This window comes from Alternaria atra (assembly GCF_907166805.1).
Source record: "Alternaria atra isolate CS162 genome assembly, contig: 15, whole genome shotgun sequence".
NCBI classification, from domain to species: Eukaryota; Fungi; Ascomycota; class Dothideomycetes; order Pleosporales; family Pleosporaceae; genus Alternaria; species Alternaria atra.
Window position 1 is genome coordinate 1 of NW_025091312.1, and position 21,025 is coordinate 21,025.

Below are 21,025 nucleotides of genomic sequence, written 5' to 3' on the forward strand. Positions count from 1 at the left end.
ACCTGCGCCCACGCTGCGTCGCCGTTAACGGGCACGACGTCTGGGCCACCATCGCCGGGCTGGTGGACCTGGAAATACTGCGAGCCCTGGCCCTGGACCAACAACCGCTGGCAATGCACTTTCTTAATGCGCTTGTTAACACGGTCTTGGATGTTCTTCTGCTGTACCTAGGTTGGGCGTCCGCCTTTTCCTGCTAGCGACCAGTCGTGGACCTTCTGCCAATGCTTCCGCACGGTCTCTGGGCTTCGGAATATTTGACGGCAACGGTCGGGGTCTAATCGACACATCATCCCATCTTCGTACACCGGCAACTGATGGACGGGCTCAATAACCTGGCTGGGCACCTCTAACTCGCTGGCGTACTCGATCAACCCGGCCCAACTGCGGACCTCGTCTGCTATTAGCTTGGCTTCCTTGCGTTTAACGTGATGGCTGCGCTGCACATAGCTCTTGATCTGGCTGGGCAAAATGCCGTGTCGGCACTCTCTGCACACTGCTAACGCGTACTTAACTAAATGCTCAAAATGCTCGCCTGCGACGCTGCTCTCTGCTATGGTGGTACAACAGCTATAACAATATTTCAAGCTCACGATATCAACTACCCGTTATTGCGGACTCTACAATATATATCGCGCTGTGGACGCGCTGTAGACGCGTCTTCCTACCTGTATACGTGATGCAGCTAATCGCGTATCTGGCGTTGGCGGTCGCTGCTCGCTATCTCGGAACGACTCCGAACCCTGGGGTTTGGGGTATCGCGACGTCATAACCCTAACCCTAACCTCCGAACACGAAACCCTAACACTATCAACCCTATTAGCTGCAGGGCTGCAAATTCGTGTTAACGTGCAACTCAGCGCTCTAATTAACATATCTAAATTTTAGAGCTATCGGCCTGCGGGAACCTAACTGGACCAGCCTGCGAAGTTTACTGGAATCAGCCTACGTGATGTCGCCTACGCAGGGAAATGTGTACATCTCAGCACCGAAATAACTAGAGTCAGCCCTGACTCCAGTTAGCGCCCTGGGATAGAGCTAATCCGCTAACAGGATCTAAATCTAGTCTACCTCTAAAATAATAATCCAGTCTACCCCCAAATCTCAGATGTACACGCTGTACGCGTAGTTTCTATCCCTAACAAAGTATTCCAGTCTTATAAGACTGGATTTAGCGCCCTAGGATAGGACTTATAGCTATTAATAAGCTCTCCTTAATAACATAACCCTTGTAGAACTAATAGTTTAAGGTAATAAGACGTACAGCTATACGCTAATTTATTATTAGTTAGTCTTGCACGTATAGGTTGCAAGCAAGTGCAAGGTCTTTTATCTTAGCCTACTTAACTAATAAGAAAGGCATTTAACGTTAAGTAAGAAGACCTGCAAGTGCGTTGCGATACCCTTGTCGATTAAAGGCATTGCGAATAACGTTCTAGTCTGTAGTCGTTTAGGATACAGAGGTAGTAGCTTACAGCATTGTAACTAGTGTACAAGGGGTGTGCAGAAGCTAAGACGATTTAGGCTAAGCATAGTGTCTTAGAACATAGGTAATAGTGTTACTACGATAAGTATTAGACTAGGAAGGACATTATGTACAGACATACTAAGTCCTTGTACACTTGCGCTTAGAGTTGCTAGTACTCTAAAAGGTCTCTGTTTGTATAATAGCGTTAAAGTATAGAGGAGATATACTGCAAGATAAATACTGTAGCGTTAGAGATAAGCTTTTAGACGAGGGATTAAATAACATTGCACTAGTATATGTGTAATACACGACATATTTAGTAGGGTTTTAGGTAAGGTCCGGAGCATCTAGACAGCAGATTCTCTGTTTCTCTATGTGCAATACTAGCGTACTTGGCGCTAAGACTCTTATCGCGTTATAACTGTTATAACGTAATAAGAGCTCACGTAACGATATAACGATTTAAGAACCTTAAACCGTTATACGCTATAACGGTTTAGCTTAACGCGTTAAGCTGCCCAAGTATGGCTTGTACCCTCTTCGCTCCGCGAGCGCCCTTCTCAACTCCGCCAATCTCCCCAAAGCTCAACCCAATGATTATTGCAATACAGTAGGCCTCTCAGATACCGAAAAGCGACTCTAAACTCTCGGGATGTGGTGATCCCATGATCGAGCTGGTTGGGATTGAGATGCGAAGGACGCGAAGCTGCTTGCGAAGAACGCACCTCCATCCCTACTCTACCTGTAATGCCATTCATCCGCTGCCACCAAATCTCGAATCCGAAGCCAGAATTCATCTCCAAGAATCATCGTTATCTTGGGAAGAAATTCACGGTCAACAGGGACGATTTCAACGGCAGTGCCGCTCGACTGGGACAGCGCTTTCTAGCCCCTCCAATGCCGACAGCATTGCCTTCGCTGAAACATCCTGCAAATGCATTGCGCATACCAACGAGCATCTCCAACCAGCTCAAGCATACGCGCCACGTTCGTCTTCCACAGACCGTCGTCCAAGACCAACCATCATCTACACATCGTGCCTTAGCGTCGCAATCCTGTGATCGACTTTGATGTCTGGTCGTTGACTGGAACAGGCCGGCATACCGCACCGTTGAGAACAGCACGCTTCCATCGATCGCCGCTCCATCATGGATGCTCGGTTCGAAGGGACTGCGCGATGGCTCGCGATTGAATGTAGCCATCAAACAGAACGTCGCTGGGCTCAGTATCTATCACAGGCTGCAATCGGCAGTCCTGGGGGTTGCCCAGTAGCTGCCATCAGCACCATTTACCGACATTCCATCAACAATGACCTTGCGACGCGACACTAAGATGCAAGACGGGAACGAATGACGACCTGCTATGTCTCCCCTCTTCGACTAAAGCATACGCGGAACGGCCGAAGACGGGCCCCTGTCTCTCGCGCCCGACTACACAGCCTCGCTAGACTACGTAAGATCGGACACCACAGCCTCAATTGTAGGCCACTCGCTCTTGGAGAACACATTGCGGCGCAACGTATGGCATATAGATGCATCTCATCGCGATCAGCGATGCAGCTCCATGGTGATTGTGATAATGGACATACCGGAGGACGTGTCGCCGAAGCCAATGCGGCCCCCGTCCAAGAGCGCCAAGCATGGCAGGGCAACATGAAGACAAAGAAAGCAGGCGTGTTAATTGTCGATGTCGGGAGATTTGTACGCATGGTCACCGAGCAGTGGTACTTGCGAGAGGTGCACGCGCATGGAACTGCCTTCGTGCAAGACGATGGCTTAGACGCGGTAGTCGTGTTGAGACTGAGAGTAGAAGCAGGTTCTGTGAGTCGCATGCAGACTGATGCGCCTTCGCCGGAGGTGTTCATTGGTTCCTACTTTACTTGGCTGAAATGTTAGAGTCATCCATATCATCCATGCTTAGGGTCGGTACGCTGCAACTTATGTGGTCAATCGGACTCGTCTTCCCGACACGAACGGGCCGATGACCAGCAGATAGGACATACGATCACTTTGCAAAAATTAGCCCTTCGCTCACACATCGTACTATCCGCCATTCTGGACACAGTTCTTGGACAACACGTTCGTCACTGATGAGTTAGGGATCGACGCCGGTACAATGGCGTCCCATACTGATGCTCAGTGTCTAACAAGCTTATAGGTCTATTATATATTACAAAGCAGTACTATCCCTACTAGAATTCTCTTAAATCACTACATACACCAGGACTAAACAGTAAGTTTTTTCTCTTGTTGAACCTCCTCTGAAGCCTTGACCTCGTTCGAAGCCATCGCATCCTTGCTTGGCTTCTTCTCGTGGTCCGGTAGCCTCTTGAACGGGATGAGGGCGGTCAATATAACCGAAAAGGCAGCACATGCCAATGAAAAGGCGAACACGTCTTTGATACCCACCATGTAGGCGTCCAGTACAGCAGTCAAGTCATCGCCACTGAATACATCCTGCAGCTCGGAAGCTCCGGTGCCCAGAACAAGGGCAACATCAAGGTGATCTGAGCCCGAGGTGAGGGCATGCAGCATGCGATTAGCGAAGAGGGACTGCGCGATGGCAACAAAATAGGCACCGCTGAGGGTTTGACACACTGAGGGAGACATTAGCTTGATTGCGAAATAGAGATATAGATAATGCTGGTCAATACTTACTGACCATGATTCCAGTAGCGCTGGCCACTTCGTCAGGTTTCGAGAAGCCCTGAACAGCTGTCATAGGAACCTGGTTACACAATCCGATTCCAAAACCAAAGAGTACCTCTGCGCCGATGTACTTGGCTTTGGGGGAGTCGACATCAAGGATATAGATGAGGGCCATACCGGCAGTCATGATCAAGGCACCGGCAAGCTCGTAAGGCTGTGTGTAGCGCGTCTTTCCGATAGCGCCGCCGCTGACCATGGCTCCCAGAGCGAAGAAGGCGAGGAATGGGAGTGTGTTGACACCGCTTGTGACAGCGGACTGACCATGAATAGATTGGAAGTAGATAGGGAGGTAGAACATGACTTGGTAGAGCGCAGCGTAGGACCTAGAGGTGAAATAGTTGGTAAGCCGTTGCAGAAAATGATGGACATCAGTTAATGACTTACACGAGACAGAAAATGACATTACTCCATGTCATACGCTGTTTCAGGATGCTCAAAGGAGCCATGGCGCGTGCTCCTTGCAGCCATTCGACAACGAAGAACCCAATTGTGAGCAAGATCCAGAGAACAAGAGTGGCAATTACCGAGCCGTCGTCCCAAGGTTTGCTCTGACCACCCCATTGAAGCGCGAGGGTCAAACACACGAGAGATACGAGTAGCAGACAGAACCCCGGAATGTCGAGGTTGAGGATGATTTCTTTCCATGTAGCAGGAACGGGCTTGACGTGCTTCGGTACGCGAAGGAACAGCAATAGCAGAACGATGATGGGCCCCCCAACGGGTAAGTTGATCCAGAAACACCATCTCCACGAAACGCCACTCGTGAACGCACCGCCAATGACTGGCCCAAGGATCGTGGACATCATGAAGACGGCCATCCAGGTGCCGATCAAAAGAGGATGGTTCCTAGGCGGAGCCACATAGTTGATGACGATGAGAGTGCCACCAAGAACACCGGAAGCTCCCCAACCTTGAAGAGCGCGGCCAACAATGACAGCCACGCTGTTCGGTGCTGCAGCAGCGACGATGCTGCCTACCAAGAAGATGCCGACTGCGCTAAGATAGACCCATTTGACGTTGAGGTACTTGTACAGCTTGCCCCACAATGGCGAGAAAGCGGCTGCGAGAATGAATGTGGCGCTGCCATACCATCCTACATCGTCGAGCTTGCGAAAGTCGTTGGTGATACCGGGGATTGCAGTCGCGATGATACCAATCTCTAGCGAGACGAGAATGGTGCTCACGAAGATTGTGAACATGACAAGGCCCAGGCGGAGGCCAGTCAGATACTCAGGCTCCACTTTTTCGGTGGGTGAGGCTGTAGCGCTGTCTTGCTTTTCGGAAACGCTCTCAGCTGCATCGTGCTCGTCGTGACTAGACGTGGGCGGCCTACGCGTGTCCATGTCGGATTTGTTGTTGCTCTCGAGACTCGGACTGTCGGTCATTCTCGCTGTTGCTTTCCACAGTCGTACTTTGTCGAAACAATGAGGTCGCAGATGGGTTGATCGTTGCAACTGGAACGAGATTCGTAATATGGGGAACACACAAGTTGTGCCAATTCTCGTGCGGACTGACAATCGGGTGATGGCAGAGAAGAAAGTCGCCCAGTACAGTCAAGTAGAGATAAGCTCATGATCAGCTCGGACCACAGATCTTCTCAGGACGCACTCAAAACAGAAAAATATTCGACCGCCGTGGACTTGTTCGTTGGAATGTTCGACGTTCCTCCGCCGTACGGTGATAAACACGGGCGAATCCCGAAGTGGCCCAGTGCCGGCGGAGGAACGTCAAACCTGATTGACCGCCGCACCCCACCGTGAAATTCGACCGCTCACCCCACCATCTACTTCGACCGCTCGCCCCACGCTTCGCGCGGTCGAAACTAGCGGCTGACTATTACTTCTTCTCCCATGCCCCCAACAAACTTTGTGGGGAACTGAAGGAGCCTTATCAGGATCCTGTTGGCGTGAGAAGGGCCCGGGCCGTACCCTAATTCATCATCCACACCGACGCTATCTGCTGACTGCGCTACACCCTCGTTCATCAAATTTAGGCTGCAGCAGCCATTCGCTAGTGCTAGTCAAGCTCACGACACTTCTTCAATCTCACGCAAACCTATCTGCGTAATGGTGATGCTAGGACACAGGGTGGACCCTCTGGGGGCCTTGGAAAGTATTCTTAGACGGTGGAGAACCAAGAGCGAAGTCAGTGCTCGAGCATTTATACCTGCGATCAATTTCTCCTTAGTAGATGTTATCAGTTCACTTTTGAGTCTCTTTGAAAAGACTGAGCAGGGCTTTCCCAGGAAAGCAAGATGCCTTCTGCAACTCCGTCGCTCGACGTCCCCATCGCAGTCGTCGGCCTAGCATGCCGTTTCCCTGGTGATGCCAGCTCTCCTTCAAAGTTTTGGGACATGCTTAAGAATGGCAGAGGTGAGTCACTCGAGGATCTAACCTGATTTGAACCTTCAAGCATTCATCAGTTGCAGGGAACTTACAATATTACAGATGCATACTCGCCCACATCAAGCAGGTGGAACTCGGATGCTTTCTACCATCCAGTCAATGGCAAACTGAATTCGCTCCCTACCAAAGGTGGACACTTCCTCAAAGAAGATCCTTATGTCTTCGATGCATCCTTTTTCAATATCACAGCAGCAGAAGCTATCGCTCTAGACCCTAAGCAGCGGATGGCTCTTGAAGTGGCATATGAAGCATTCGAGAACGCCAACATGCCACTTCAACAGATTTCAGGCACCCAAACAGCCTGTTACATTGGGTCGGGCCCAAGTGACTATCGGGGATCGGTCGAACGAGACTTCTTACACAATCCCAAGTACCATCTTCTAGGGACTGGTGACGAGATGATCTCCAACCGTATCTCTCATTTCTTCGATATTCACGGCCCTAGTGCCACAGTCCAAACAGCTTGCTCATCGAGTCTCATGGCCACTCATTTGGCATGTCAAAGCTTGAAATCAGGGGAGTCGGACATGGCCGTCACCGGTGGCGTCAGCTTGATGCTCACTCCCGACTTCACGACACATCTCAACAACCTCACATTTCTGAATCCTCAGGGTCGATCGAAAGCTTTCGACGAAAGTGCGGGCGGATACGGTCGCGGTGAGGGCTGTGGGATTATCATTTTGAAGCGCCTGGACAAGGCTATCCAAGATGGTGACAGCATTCGGGCTGTTATTCGTGCGACTGGTGCCAATTCAGATGGTTTCACACAAGGAAGTAAGTGAAGATGTTTCCATTCAGCTGAAGGGCGCCATTTTGAAACGGCGTGCACAACTTGCATACTTTGTCAGCTACTTAAATTGTCTTACTCAGTCACAATGCCGTCCTACGAAGCACAGGCAGCACTCATCAAATACGTGTACGAGTCTCACGGACTGGATTACGATTCGACTCAATATGTCGAAGCGCATGTGAGTGAGCCATGTCACGTACACTATGCTGACTATCGCTAAACATAACGTTAGGGCACTGGTACCAAGGTCGGCGATCCAATCGAGATGAAGGCGATATACAACACCATCGGAAAGGGTTCATCAAAACCACGGAAGCTTTACGTAGGAAGTGTCAAACCAAATGTGCGTGTAGAATGTTGTTGCCACCACTCTTCTCCACACCACTAACTTATGATCAGATTGGCCATCTTGAATCAGCTGCTGGCGTATCTGGAATCATCAAAGGCATTCTCGCCATGGAGCATAATCTTATCCCACCGAATATCCACTTCACCAAGGGCAACCCCAATATTCCTTTCCACGAATGGAATGTGGCAGTGCCGTTGAAGCCAACAGCTTGGCCCGTTTCCCAGACCAAGCGCATGAGTGTCAGTGGCTTCGGGATGGGCGGCACGAACGGCCATGCGGTTCTTGAATCGTTCAACCCCAGTCGCCTGGCAGACGTACCCGTAAAACATGGCGACTTGACCCGATTCCAGAAAGCTCGCAACAAGAAACGACTTTTTGTTTTCAGCAGTCACGACCAGGCCGGCTTTAAGCGTAATGCTGACGCTTTGGTCCACCACATAGAGAACCTTGGTTCTGCAGCATCCAGCTCCGAATTTCTGGCGAATCTGGCCCATACACTTTCAGGAGCCAAGTCCAGCCTGTCATGGCGGGCAACCTGCCTCACGGAGAATACTACCGAGATTTGCGATTACCTATCCAATAAACCAGGTGATGGAGCTTCTCGAGCGACCAGCATTGGAAACACCACCCCTCGGATCGGATTCGTTTTTACGGGCCAAGGTGCTCAATGGGCTCGTATGGGTGTAGAGATGCTCGACCGCCAGGTGTTTAGGGATTCAATTGAACAATCGGCAACTTATCTCCGAGACATGGGATGCCTGTGGGACCCTATTGCTGAGCTTGAAAAGGCCCAAGCCGAATCTCGCTTGAGCTACCCAGAGATCAGCCAACCCATATGCTCTGTGCTGCAGATCGCCCTGGTCGACGAACTCCAGTCATGGGGGGTTATTCCCTCCCGAGTGGTCGGCCATTCCAGTGGCGAAATCGCCGCAGCATACAGCATCGGTGCGCTGAGCCACCGAGATGCGATCGCCGCAGCTTATTTCCGAGGAATCGCAGCTACTAAGCTTCAAACGGATGCACCAGACCTCAAAGGCGGGATGATGGCTGTCGGCTGTTCGCGAGACGAGGCAGATGATGTGATTGAGCAATCAAATCTCAGTGGCACAGCTGTTGTAGCCTGTGTCAACTCACCTTCAAGCGTCACGCTATCTGGTGATGTGAACTCCCTCGAGCAACTCCGAGCTATATTCGATGACCGAAAGATCTTTGCTCGACGCCTGAAGGTTGAGATGGCGTATCACAGTCGGCACATGAATCGCGTGTTTGGTACCTACTCTGCATCCATCGCCGACCTTGAGCCCATAACGCAGGACGATACCAATGAAGATGGAGACTTCCAGATTCAGACGATGATATCTAGCGTCACTGGCCAAGAGGTTGCGTCTGAGCTTCTAGGACCATACTATTGGGTTCGCAACCTAATTTCGCCTGTACTTTTCTCGGACGCGGTTAAAGAGCTGGTCAGCCCAACTGACCATGATGAAAATGATGGTAGTAGCAGCGCTGTAGATTTGCTGATCGAGATTGGCCCACACAGTGCTCTTAGCGGACCTGTAGAGCAAATACTGAATCACCATGGCATAAGAAATGTAGGCTACAAGTCAATGCTCATCCGAGGACGCAATGCAGTGGAAACCAGCCTTGAGCTCGCATCGGAGTTGTACCTCGATGGTATTCCTCTCGATATCTCCAAGGTAAATGGAGATCTGAAAGTTCGTCGATTAACAGACCTGCCTCCCTATCAGTGGAACCATTCGAAGGTCTTTCGCCACGAAAATCGCATCCAAATGGAGCTGATGACGCGCCAATTTCCGTCCAGAAGTCTTATCGGAGCTCAAGTCCCGATGATGGACGAGAGCCAGCATGTCTGGCGCAACTTCCTCAGACTTGCTAACGAACCTTGGCTTCGCGGTCATAAGATTGGCAGTACTGTATTGTTTCCGGCAGCTGGGTTGGTCAGCATGGCTATCGAAGCCGCACGGCAACTGGTGGAACCAGGAAAGACGGCTCGATCGCTCCGTTTTCGCGAAGTGTCCTTCTCAGCCGCTATGGCACTATCTGAAGATGTCGCCACCGAGGTGATTTTGCACATGCGGCCACATCTTATCGCTACTTCTGGATCCACCCCCTCTTCGTGGTGGGAGTTGACTATCTCCTCATGCGTTGGCACTAGCCAGTTGCGCGACAATTGTCGAGGTCTAGTCACTATAGACTATGCGGATACCACCAGTGAGCAGATGGCTAAGGAGAACGTCAATTTTGAGAACTTTATGATCTCAGAATACTACCGAGTCCACAACGAGTGCCCGGACACCTGTTCCAAAGAAGATTTCTACGGACAGTTCGAAAAGATCACTTGGAAATACGGCGAGGCTTTTCAAGGCGTTGAAAATGTCTATCCCGGTGACGGCGAGTCAACCTACGACGTTAGGCTAGTGGACATAGGGGAGACATTTAGTAAAGGTCAGAGTGACCGCCCATTCCTCATTCACGCAGGCACGCTCGATTCTATCCTGCAAGGTTGCCTCGGTAGTACGTACAAGAATGGGAGGTTCGAGACGAGCAAGCCAGTCTTACCTACGTTCATCGGCGAGATGGAGATCTCCCTGGATATACCTGGAGATATGGGATATGTTATGCCGGGACTTTGTGAATCCAAAAGGCATGGCTTCAAAGAGCTATCGTCGAACATCAACATATTCGACACTGGTCTTTCAAAAGTCATTCTATCTGTTGTCGACTACCGAGTTTCGGAGCTAGAGAATGACACGGAAGCCCAGGACATCCAGCAGCTTGAAGTAGATCCCGCGGAGATCACATCTGTCGTTCGTTGGAACTGCTCTGTTGCGATTGCAACCCAAGAAGAGCTTCAAAAGTTGGTGTTGGCTTCTGCACCTGAAGCTCAGAGATGGGAACAATCAATTCAATCAATTTTGAGCCTGTAATTGTTTCTAATTGAAAAAACTCCGAGTTCACATTAATGTTGACTTGATTGAAGAGGTTTTTAGGCATGTTAATTGATGATTGATTGACTTTTTGATGGTTCTTGATGTGAAACTTTGAGTAATCTTGTATACAAATAGTTAGAGATCTGTCTCCCAATTGCATATATCGTAGATCGCAGCTAACTCAGACTCATTTAGAGTATCCTCTGCGTTATTAGAAGGCTTAAAACCTGCCCTCTTCCAACTCCGTACACATTGTATCGCAGCTAGTAGTTGAGATCCAATCTTCCGCCTCTAAGGCTCTAATAGATCGCCAAGCTCGCTAAAGAGGCGCTTACATTGGCAGCTACTGGCTGGTATTGTGAGCAGATCTATCGCGAGTTGCGATAGGTGAGGATATCGCGTGCGTAGGCCAATCCAGTATAGTATAGGGCTGCCTTCCTGTGCGAACTGCGCCTTTGTCTACGCTAGCTCATATCGCCGCCAGCAGTCAAGCTCATCCGCCTCTGATATGTTTAGCTCGGTTGTATACTCGCGATCAACAAGCGCATCGATCGCATCGTCTATAGTGTTTGATCGTGGCGGTAGAGGCCTTCTTGTAGGTAGCGATAGCGGCTTGTATTGCGCCCAAAGCTGTTGTAGGGCATCCTCGTTTGCGGTAAGCCAGTGAGGCTTATCGCGCCAGCTGTTAAAGCAGTAGTTTTTGTAGTACGGGTAGAGGGAAACAGCGCCGTAGTAGGCAGGCGAGGCGTCGAGTTTAGTGTAGTAATCGTTTAGTTTCCGCTAGGCCGCCCTTAGGTTAATAGGCAGGTGGTCCTCAGGAGCGCTATTAGGGCTATAGTTAACGCTATCGTAGGTAGTAATTATCGCCTCATAGGTACTAAGGATATACTCGTATACTGGGATCACCTTATATAGAGCTCCAAATCCACCTGTTTTGCCGCGAGCTTCAAGGCGTTTGGTGGCCTCCTTCAGCGGCCTCAACGCCTCGATATACTTAGTTACTACCGCCCAATCTGCCGCCGATAGGCCATCTGATCGCATCCATGATGGCGCTTCTGGTAGCTTGTTGCCCTTTGATATAGCGTACGCGTCGTCGCGAGCGATCTGCTTGATATGGTGACTGGAATATAGGTTAAAAGTTTGGGATAGGTGTACTGCACGCTCAAAGGCGTCGTGATAGCTGTTCCACCGTGTAACTACAGGCTTAATAGGCTCTAATATCGTTTCTGTTTGTGTGTAAGATTGCTTGTTAACTAAGGCCTGCAGCGAGGCAAACAGATCGTGTTGTTGAGGCGTTTTGATATAGTTAATTATATCAAGTAAGACACCTAGTGGACCATCGCGCCGCCAGTTTTGCAGGTATTCTGTCTCAGCCTGATGCTCCTCTGTATCATTATTAAACGATTGAGTATTAACTCTAAACATAATCGCCTGGCCTACGAGATTGAGCGTATGAGGCGCGCAGCGGAGTCGACGATGGAGCCTGTCGAACTGGTATATATCGGCGAGTTTGGCGATAGCGCTATCGTTTGCGTAGGCGTTGTCGAGGACAAAGTATCCAACTTTTGAGCTATCAACTTAGAACTGTTGGAGTGTTTTGTATACAACTTCAGCGATCCTCTCGCCTGTATGAGCGCCTGTAAGTTGAGGCAGGGCAATAGGTAGGTCCCTAAGGTTGCCAAAGGTATCAGCATAATGAGCAACAACGCCAAAGAACCCGCGTTTACCACCCTTTGTTGTCCAGCCGTCAAAGCTTATATGAATTTTGCTAGCAGCCTGCGACAGATCTGCAACAACCAAGGGTTCTAGGTGTCGATAGAGCCTCATAACAAAGGCTGATATACTGCGGTGACTTACCCATAGGGCTTCTGCAGCCTCTAGGTTAGCGTACGCGATCATCTCGCGGAAAGCTGGTGTTTCAAACTCGCGGAGGGCGTGATTGTTGTCGACTAGCCAGCTGACTGCAGCGTATCGAAAGCCTTGTACATCAAATCCTCCAAGCGTGTTTGCAATGTCCTGAGATACAGCTACACGGCTGTTACTCAACAATCGTAGAGACGTTTGGCCGCGAGGCAGCGTAGTACTAGCGAGCCTGCCTTGACGATCGAGGCGATGGCCTGCGCGAGCTTGACCCATATGGCTTATCGCAGCTGTTGTTGAGGTTGTTACCTCTATTGGGCGCATCCCATCTCTGTTCTGGTGTCGATAGCAGTACCTGCAGATCCAGAAAGTCCTTGTAGGGTTGCCGAGTTTGGCGACGCGATAGCCATGCTGGAATACCCAGCTCTTCTTTCCCTTAAGGGTCCTTAAGGGCTTCGTATATTGAGGTATATCAGCCCAGTTAAGGCCGTCAAAAGTATCAGCAAACCAGGCATCCAGCTCACTAGTATTGCCTGTAGTATCGCCGGTAATATCGCCTGCCTCGCTTGTAGCTTCGGTAGCAGCAGTTAAGCCCTTAGCTGGCGGAGGAATCGCGTCTCTAAGTAGCGGATCGAAGAGCTGTAGTTCGAGTGGAGTCTCCTCGGCGGCCTGGCTCGCGGCGATCGTTAAGGCCCTGCCCGGCGAGGCTGTAATAGGCAGCTCGGGCTGCAATTGCGATGGAGGTTGCGATGGAGGGCTTTGGCGACTAACTCTAACGCGTTTATTAGGTGCAGCAGCACGATTAACAGCGCGTTTAGGAGGCTTTGGGGGCATTATAGGTAGGCGTAGCGCGTAAAATACTGTAGATTAGCGGCGTAGGAGGCGTCTATAACAAGATACTAGATAACGTGTTTGCATAAGCTAGGGCGTTTCGAAACAGATCTTCTGCGAGGTTACCTAGGTGCTGACTAATAAGAACTCAACACTAAAAAATTATCGCGATATCGATCTTGCGTAGGCCCCGCTAGCCTCATCCTACGCCTCCTATGCTGCGATCAATAACGATCAATTAGATCAATTTTTCAATCAATTTTAAGCCTCTAATTGTTCCTAATTGGAAAATCTCGAAGGGTAAATTGATTTTGAATTGATTGAGCTTTTGCATCAAGAATCAATCAATTCAATCAAAAAACTTGATTGTTCCCAAGTCTGCTGAAGCTAGAGTTCGTGAGGTAATTCACCATCTCCTTACCCGTATCCCGTGCCGAATCCGCAGAGGCGATGATGAGGCTTCGTATTTCATCGAATGTATCTAACATATACTGCAGCTAGTGCTTTTGCACATTCATAACAATCCTTCAGCGACTGTGATCGAGCTGACTCGAGACCTTGAGCCAACAAACCATACAGTCATGTCACAGCTACCTAGCGGAACCGTCCAGTCGAGCCAGCTACATTACGCCGCTATAAGCGTTGAGACTCCGCTTGAGGGCAGTACTGCCAATGGACTTTCGAGTGTGAATTCATTCTATTTAGGGGGATCAGATGATCTCTCACCTAGGGGTGTCACTGCAGCTGATCTCCTGATCGTTCCCCAGGCCGTTAGTGACTGCGAAAACATAGAAAACCTCTTGGATCGTTTGGTCACTCTTGGAAAACCCGATGCTGCATTAATACTGGAGTCACAGAAGAGTTTTGATCAGCTTACTTCAATTTTGAAGACCAAGGGGTTCCAATGTGTCCTGGACGTTCAACATTCGATCGCGCTGTTCAAGAGGCAGATTTCGCAGCCCACCAATGGCTTGACCAACTGCACCTCAGCCACATGCGACTTTACTATAGTCGACTCATTGGCGCCTACCGAAGACATCAACACCTTTTCTCATAATTTGCGAACTACCCTTGCGAACCAAGGCTATACCGTGTGCGTTGCTACTTGGACGGAGATAAGTGCTTGTACCGAGACAGAGCTCGAAGGCAAAACTCTTATCTCACTGATGGAGCTCAACAAGCCGATGCTATCTTCTCTCTCAGAGTCCGACTTTCATAACTTTCGCAAGTTAGTGCTGAGCAGCGAGCGCCTGTTGTGGGTCAACGCTGGTGATGATCCATCTATGGGCGTGATTGATGGCATTCGAAGAACCATGAGGAGTGAAGTAGCGGGCATCAAGTTCCAGGTCTTGCGCCTGAGTAGCTTGAAAACGGCTTTACAATGCGGTCCATCGCTCGTTAGTCGTATTCTCACAACCGAAAGTCAAGACGATGAATATCGGGAACGCAATGGTATGCTTGAGGTTGCTCGTATCTACAACAGTCCCGAAATCAATGCGGACGTCCGCCACTGTCTCACAGATTCCGTCCGTGTGCAACGGTTGGCAGACCAGGTCAAACCACTGAGACTTACGATAGGTAAGCCTGGTCTTCTGGACACACTGACATTCATCGAGAACGACCGTATGAAGACTGCGCTGGGGGAAATGGAGATCCAAGTGGATATCAAAGCGACCGGCATCAAGTAAGGCAGGTGCACTATTTGCAACGATTGTATGCTAACACAATCAACAGCTTCAAGGATATCATGGCAGCCATGGGACTAGTCGGCGTTTCTCTGATTGGCCAAGAAGCCAGCGGTATCGTCACTGCAACTGGGAGCGCTGCAGCCTCACGCTTTAAGCCTGGGGATCGAGTGACACTTCTCTGGGAAGGCATGCATACGACTAAGCTCCAGCTAGATCATCGCCTCGCCGTACATATTCCTGATTCCATGTCTTTCGAAGAAGCCGCTGCGTTGCCCATGGTACACGTCACTGCTTACCACGCCCTCATGAACATCGCCAAATTGCGCCGTGGCCAATCCATCCTCGTCCACGCTGCTGCTGGTGGAGTTGGCCAAGCTGCACTACAACTGGCTGCCTACCTGGGATTGACGGTTTATGCGACCGTTGGAAGTGACGACAAGCGCAGCCTATTGATGACGAAGTACAACATACCCGACGCGCATATCTTCTGTTCACGCGATGCCAGTTTCTTAAAGGCCATCAAGCGTGTCACTGGCGGCCGCGGCGTCGATTGCGTGCTCAATTCTCTTTCCGGGGAACTGCTTCGTGTTTCCTGGGCATGCCTTGCGCCCTTCGGCACGTTTGTCGAGATTGGACTGCGCGATATCACAAATAACATGCGTCTTGACATGCGTCTATTCAGCCAGAGCACAACCTTTGCCTTTATCAACATTGCCAATTTCTTCTGCGCTGAGGGCCTCGACGCGTTGGGCAACATCCTTTCAGACACCTTCGACCTTGTCCATCGAGGTGTTCTGCGCTCACCCTACCCCTTGACCGTATACCCTGTTTCGGAGTTGGGAACTGCTTTCCGCACTATGCAACAGGGTAAACATCGTGGTAAGCTTGTGCTCTCATTCGAAGGGGATGCTCAGGCACCAGTGCTCTGTAAGGCTAAGGACGCACTTCGTCTCAAACCCGATGCCACGTACCTCTTCGTTGGTGGACTGGGCGGTCTTGGTCGTAGTCTGGCGCAGGAGTTCATAGCCTGTGGAGCACGCCATATTGCATTCGTTTCGCGGTCTGGCGATACCAGTAAGAAGGCCAAAGCTACAGTAGACCATCTCACTGCGCTCGGTGCCGTAGTCAAGGCTTATCAAGCAGACATTGCAAACGAGGATGCTTTCCTCTCTGCCATGCAGCAGTGTGTTGCCGATCTTCCACCCATCGCGGGTGTGCTTCAAATGGCCATGCTATTGCGCGATACGCTCTTCGAGAAGATGTCATACGAGGACTGGACCGGGCCCACGCGGCCTAAGATCCAAGGAACGCTATCTCTACACCGCTACTTCTCTGCCACCCGCCCACTCGACTTTTTCCTCATTTGCTCTTCTATCTCCGGAATTTTCGGCTATGCAGGACAGACCGCCTACGCTGCTGCGAATACATTCCAAGATGCACTTGCACAACATCGCCGCAATCAGGGTCTGAAGGCCGTTGCAATTGATCTAGGTATCATGCGCGATGTCGGGATCCTGGCCGAGCAGGGTACCACGGGCAAACTCGCTCTTTGGGAAGCAGTTCTCGGCATTCGAGAGAAGCCTTTTCACGCCCTAATGAAGAGCATCATCAATCGTGAGTGCAAGGGAGAGGCATGTCCAGCTCAGATATGTACCGGCCTCGGGACCGCAGATGTAATGAAGAAGTTCGGCTTGGAACGCCCAGAACATTTTGCCGACCCGCGATTCGGTCCGCTCAATGTATTGAGCATTGATGCAACTTCGTCCCTCAACGCAGATGGTTCCGCTGTTGTATCATCGCCTTCTACACGTCTCGCTTCTGCGTCCACTTTCCAAGAGGCTGTGTCTATCATCACGGACGCGCTAGTCCACAAGACAGCGGAAATCTTGCTTATGCCTGTTTCCGAAGTCGACCCGAGCCGACCCATGTACCGTTATGGAGTTGATTCGTTGGTGGCTCTGGAGGTGCGGAATTGGATTACGAGAGAGCTGCAGGCAAACATGGCGCTGCTGGAGATTCTGGCCGCAGTGCCTATGGGCGAGTTTGCAGAAAAGATCGCGGAGAAGAGCAAGTTGGTGACAACGGGAAATGGGGAGAGATAATTGAGTAGGTGATTTCGACTATGGATCTTGGTGATTCCATCGCGCGGCGCGGATATCTGTAGATGTATCTTAGACATACAGATATGTTTTAATGTTGGGTTCCGCCATGCGAAACCAGTAAAAACTCTCTGTTAATCTCGCCTTACATGCTCACCAAGATGAACTGTCCGGTGACGAGATGGTGATACACTACAGAGGTACACCAAGTTCAAGACTTTGGATCCAATTCGAATCTTTTCGAAAGAATAGCGTAGTGGCATGTACAATTTACATAGAACTCTGTGCCTATGGTATGTTTAGCCTGGGCAAAGAGAGGAGTTGCCATGAACGACTGGTTATAAGAGGGCAAAGGAGGCACCTGTCAGAAAAGAAATAGTGATATTTTGATAGCAAGATCGTTCGGATAAGGAAGATGATCAGACTGATTCCTCATCGCACCGGTATCCAATGACCAAGCAGGTAATGTCAACCCGTATCTAAAAGCATCACCACAGCACTAACACGGCACATGAGAATATTAGAGCTAAGTACGTATGAATGCCTAACATCAATCTGTCGGGGAGGGTTAATGATCATTGCCCAAGATCTGTGTCACTTCTCATTATGCTCTCAAAAAACGCCATGTCCACCCCCTGAAACGCCCAGTCCTCACTTCCTGCAGCTAGCTCTGGAAAATTACCCTGCCATGGTGCAGGGAGTGACGATGAAAAAGCTGTATCGGAGACAGTGGCTAAATCTCCTCCGAATTCTTGGTGTTCTTGTTGCTGCTGTTGGTGTTGCTGACGCGTGAAAACAGCTGAAGAATCTGGAAGAGCTGCCATAGATGTGGCGTGGAATGCGATGTTGTTAAGAGAAAGAGCAGGAGGTGGCGTGTTCGGATGGGAAGAATAGCTCAATTGTGTTGATGAGGGGAAGCGGGCTTGAGAATGAACATGCACCGGATCTGAGTTGGTGTTGGTGGTAGTTGGGAATCGATCTAACTGCAACGGAGCTGTTCCATGCATGGTAGCAGTGACTGAAGCTTGATTTTCGGTAGGGGTATCTTTTCCGATGCGAATGATGCCAAAATACGGAATTTGTACGCTGACTACGCCATCCTCTTCTCGTGTTGTACCATCTTGTTGCACGACCCCATTACTCGCCTCACTCACGCTCACTCGCGTATCGCCTGCCTCCATCTCTATCGCCAGTAGCTTCTTCAGCAGATCTGCACTTTGAGCACTCAGTGCGTCAGAATTCAACTTGTTAATCTCATGCATGTTCTCCTGGACTTGCTCGATCATGGCACGATCGCTCAGATATTGGTGCGCGAGCGGATTGTCCGCTTCAGCTCGATGACAGTCCATGTGTGCAAGTAGCAGCGCCATGGCCGCCATGAGGGCAAGAAAGTCGACGGTGCGGCAGCTGTACGCAATGCGGTTCAAACTACGCAGTGTGATGTAGCGCGACAGCACCTCACGCGACGCATTTACGCACGTCATCCGTGAGTAGTCGTGTTTACTCTCATCAGACGAGACGCGCAGCATGTATGGTAGGTGCAACTGGATCAGCAGGTTGTAGTGAAATATCTGCGCAAGAAGCCGTCGCGTGTCCCAAAAGTGGACTTGTAGGTCGGCAGAGGCAGTGTTGAGCTTGGGGGCTAGCCACCATTTGCTCGTGAGGCCACGAGCGGCTTTTTGCAGCTCCAAATCGATTTCGCGGGTGACGACAGCATGTTGAGCATTGGGACTGCATTCATTACGCTCCAGGATACGAGACATCAGTACGCAGTGTAGGCGCTCAAGACGACCCATTTGCGTATCGTTGGAAAGGCAAGTTTCAGAGGCCATGCTGCGGTCGGTACATCCTTGCGGTATGCCCAGGAGGAGACACAGGTGTCGATCCAAGGTGACGATGCGGAGCCACATCAGTTGTGGGTTGTACTCTGTCTTAGGATCGAGTACTTTGTACTTCGATAGGCTGTCGGATCGATGGAGTCCCATCAACTGTGCGATACTCATCGCTCTTCGACCCGCGACCCAGCTTTTTCGAAGGTTTCCAATGTTTGCTTGGTACAAACTCTCGATCATGATACACTCAAGACTTTCTACACTGCCCAAAAGCTCGTTGTTGGTTGTCACGTGGTGGATTGCGATATCAACTAGACGCTGCATGATGGCGCGCGGGGACTCAGAAAGAATTTTGATTTCTTTGTCAAGATCGGGGTGGAGGTGCTGCAAGAACGTGGCAAGCTGGAGCATGTGCTTCGCAATCAGAACAGGATGCACATGTGGTTCTGGAATGCCAAGCAGACTGTCAGGAGTCTTGAGGCCGTTTCGATAGAGAGTGTCGTACGGCATGGTCAAGAGCTCGTGGGCAAGTATGGAGGAGTGACGGCTAGCTTTGCAGATGCGCTCTGTATCTTCTCGTGACGGTAGTGCCTCATGTAGATACCTGGAAAGCTTCTCATGTTTCATCGGACATGTTGATGCGTCATTGCTGCTCCGGGTCGTAAATTGTTTCTGGAACGTGGTCAGTAACGATCGTACACCAGGATAATGGGACAGGTGCAGGACGTACATCTGAGGACTTGCGAGAGGGGAGGTATCGGCAGGGCTCAGAGTCTACTGACACAGGTGTGAGAATGTCATGATCGGCTCTTCTCGCATCGTCACTAGAAGTCGCAATGGGGGTTGAGGCGTCCAGAGAGGCGCTATCGTTCGCACTGTGCGCAACATGGGAGTCGTCCTGAACAAACTCCTGGCTGATGCATGGAGAGCCACGCTGTCTGCATCCATTGCAGGAGGTACTGGTAATGCGCGGATCGAAAATACACTTCATTTTCCTCCGCTTGCATTCCCAACAGCTGTGTGTGCCTTTACGGACCTTTCTCCGCTTCGCGTTCGGGAATGTGTCATGTGACGGTGCAGCACGTGGAGACGACATCGGGTCTACTCTCCGGTGAGTTTGAGCTTCTGTTCCAGCTGCGAAAAAAAAAACGTTGAGTTGACGGACGGCGGAAAGAGGTTGACAATCACGGCGGCCGGCGGTCGAAGGACATTAGCTTATGCTTGCGGCGGGGGAAGCGCCGTTCGTCCGCCGCACGGGCGAATAATGCCAAGAGACACGTGGGGGTTCGGCCGTAGCGCGTGAGATCTAAGCACCTCGGCTGTGACGGGGGATCGACCGGTGCGGCGTGGTCCGTTCCGCGACTCACTAAGTCTGCCGCATCCCCTCTGTTCACACGTAGCCCAGATTATGAATTTTAGTTGTCAACCAGCACAACACCCAATCCTTCTGTGGCCCATTCCTGCTGCCCGCAACCTGAGGCTTTGAGCGGGATTCTTCTGATAACATGATCAGCGCGACTTGACTCGGAGAACTGGGGCTATCGTACCCGCGACTGACAACAAACGGAGGGATTTCAGGCCACCACCGAAAATACGGTCATCCTACGTAATATTTTCGTTGAGTAATCCTTTCAAGCATCATTCCATTCCTCATTCGGACGGGACGGAAGCCGCCACTGACACTCTATCTTCTCATACCAGGCTCTCCCAATGCCTTGAGTGATAGTGGAACTGGCTGGTTTAGAATTACCGCCAATAGGCGACTTCATATGCAATCAAGTCCCTCTCAAAGGATTCAAGGCGTCCTTATCAGCACTTAGGTATCGCATTATGATAGCGCATCTGGTTTGTTGAATTGTCGTTGCCTCCGCGGAAATCGTAGCTACATCCACATGCTGAACTCATAGGCTTTAGTGAGGTGGAGAGATATGGACCATTTTCCTAAATGGATGTGTATCAGTTTAGCCCCATGTGGGACGACCGGCTCAAGCTGATACCAGCCGCAGTACGTACAATGAATGAAGGCTGTAATGACCACATCCACATT

The 21,025-nt window shown here is 50.4% G+C and overlaps 4 protein-coding genes across 4 annotated transcripts; 2 read left to right on the forward strand and 2 right to left on the reverse strand.

Moving 5' to 3' along the window:
* Positions 1 to 3,690: 3,690 nt before the first annotated feature.
* Positions 3,691 to 5,558, reverse strand: ALTATR162_LOCUS59 (uncharacterized protein; the record flags this gene model as incomplete). The annotated part of the gene is made up of 3 exons (XM_043307652.1): positions 3,691 to 4,061; positions 4,123 to 4,496; positions 4,558 to 5,558. 3 exons carry the CDS (start codon positions 5,556 to 5,558, stop codon positions 3,691 to 3,693), a joined length of 1,746 nt encoding a protein of 581 aa, XP_043163587.1.
* Positions 5,559 to 6,427: 869 nt separating this feature from the next.
* On the forward strand, positions 6,428 to 7,360 carry ALTATR162_LOCUS60 (uncharacterized protein; the record flags this gene model as incomplete). The annotated part of the gene is made up of 2 exons (XM_043307653.1): positions 6,428 to 6,545; positions 6,621 to 7,360. The coding sequence occupies 2 exons, from the start codon at positions 6,428 to 6,430 to the stop codon at positions 7,358 to 7,360; spliced, it is 858 nt and encodes a 285-aa protein (XP_043163588.1).
* Positions 7,361 to 7,453: 93 nt separating this feature from the next.
* Positions 7,454 to 17,149, forward strand: ALTATR162_LOCUS61 (uncharacterized protein; the record flags this gene model as incomplete). Its single annotated transcript, XM_043307654.1, has 5 exons — positions 7,454 to 7,546; positions 7,601 to 7,711; positions 7,768 to 10,542; positions 13,857 to 15,043; positions 15,094 to 17,149. 5 exons carry the CDS (start codon positions 7,454 to 7,456, stop codon positions 17,147 to 17,149), a joined length of 6,222 nt encoding a protein of 2,073 aa, XP_043163589.1.
* A 572-nt stretch (positions 17,150 to 17,721) lies between these two features.
* On the reverse strand, positions 17,722 to 19,969 carry ALTATR162_LOCUS62 (uncharacterized protein; the record flags this gene model as incomplete). The annotated part of the gene is made up of 2 exons (XM_043307655.1): positions 17,722 to 19,650; positions 19,709 to 19,969. 2 exons carry the CDS (start codon positions 19,967 to 19,969, stop codon positions 17,722 to 17,724), a joined length of 2,190 nt encoding a protein of 729 aa, XP_043163590.1.
* Between the last annotated feature and the right edge of the window lie 1,056 nt (positions 19,970 to 21,025).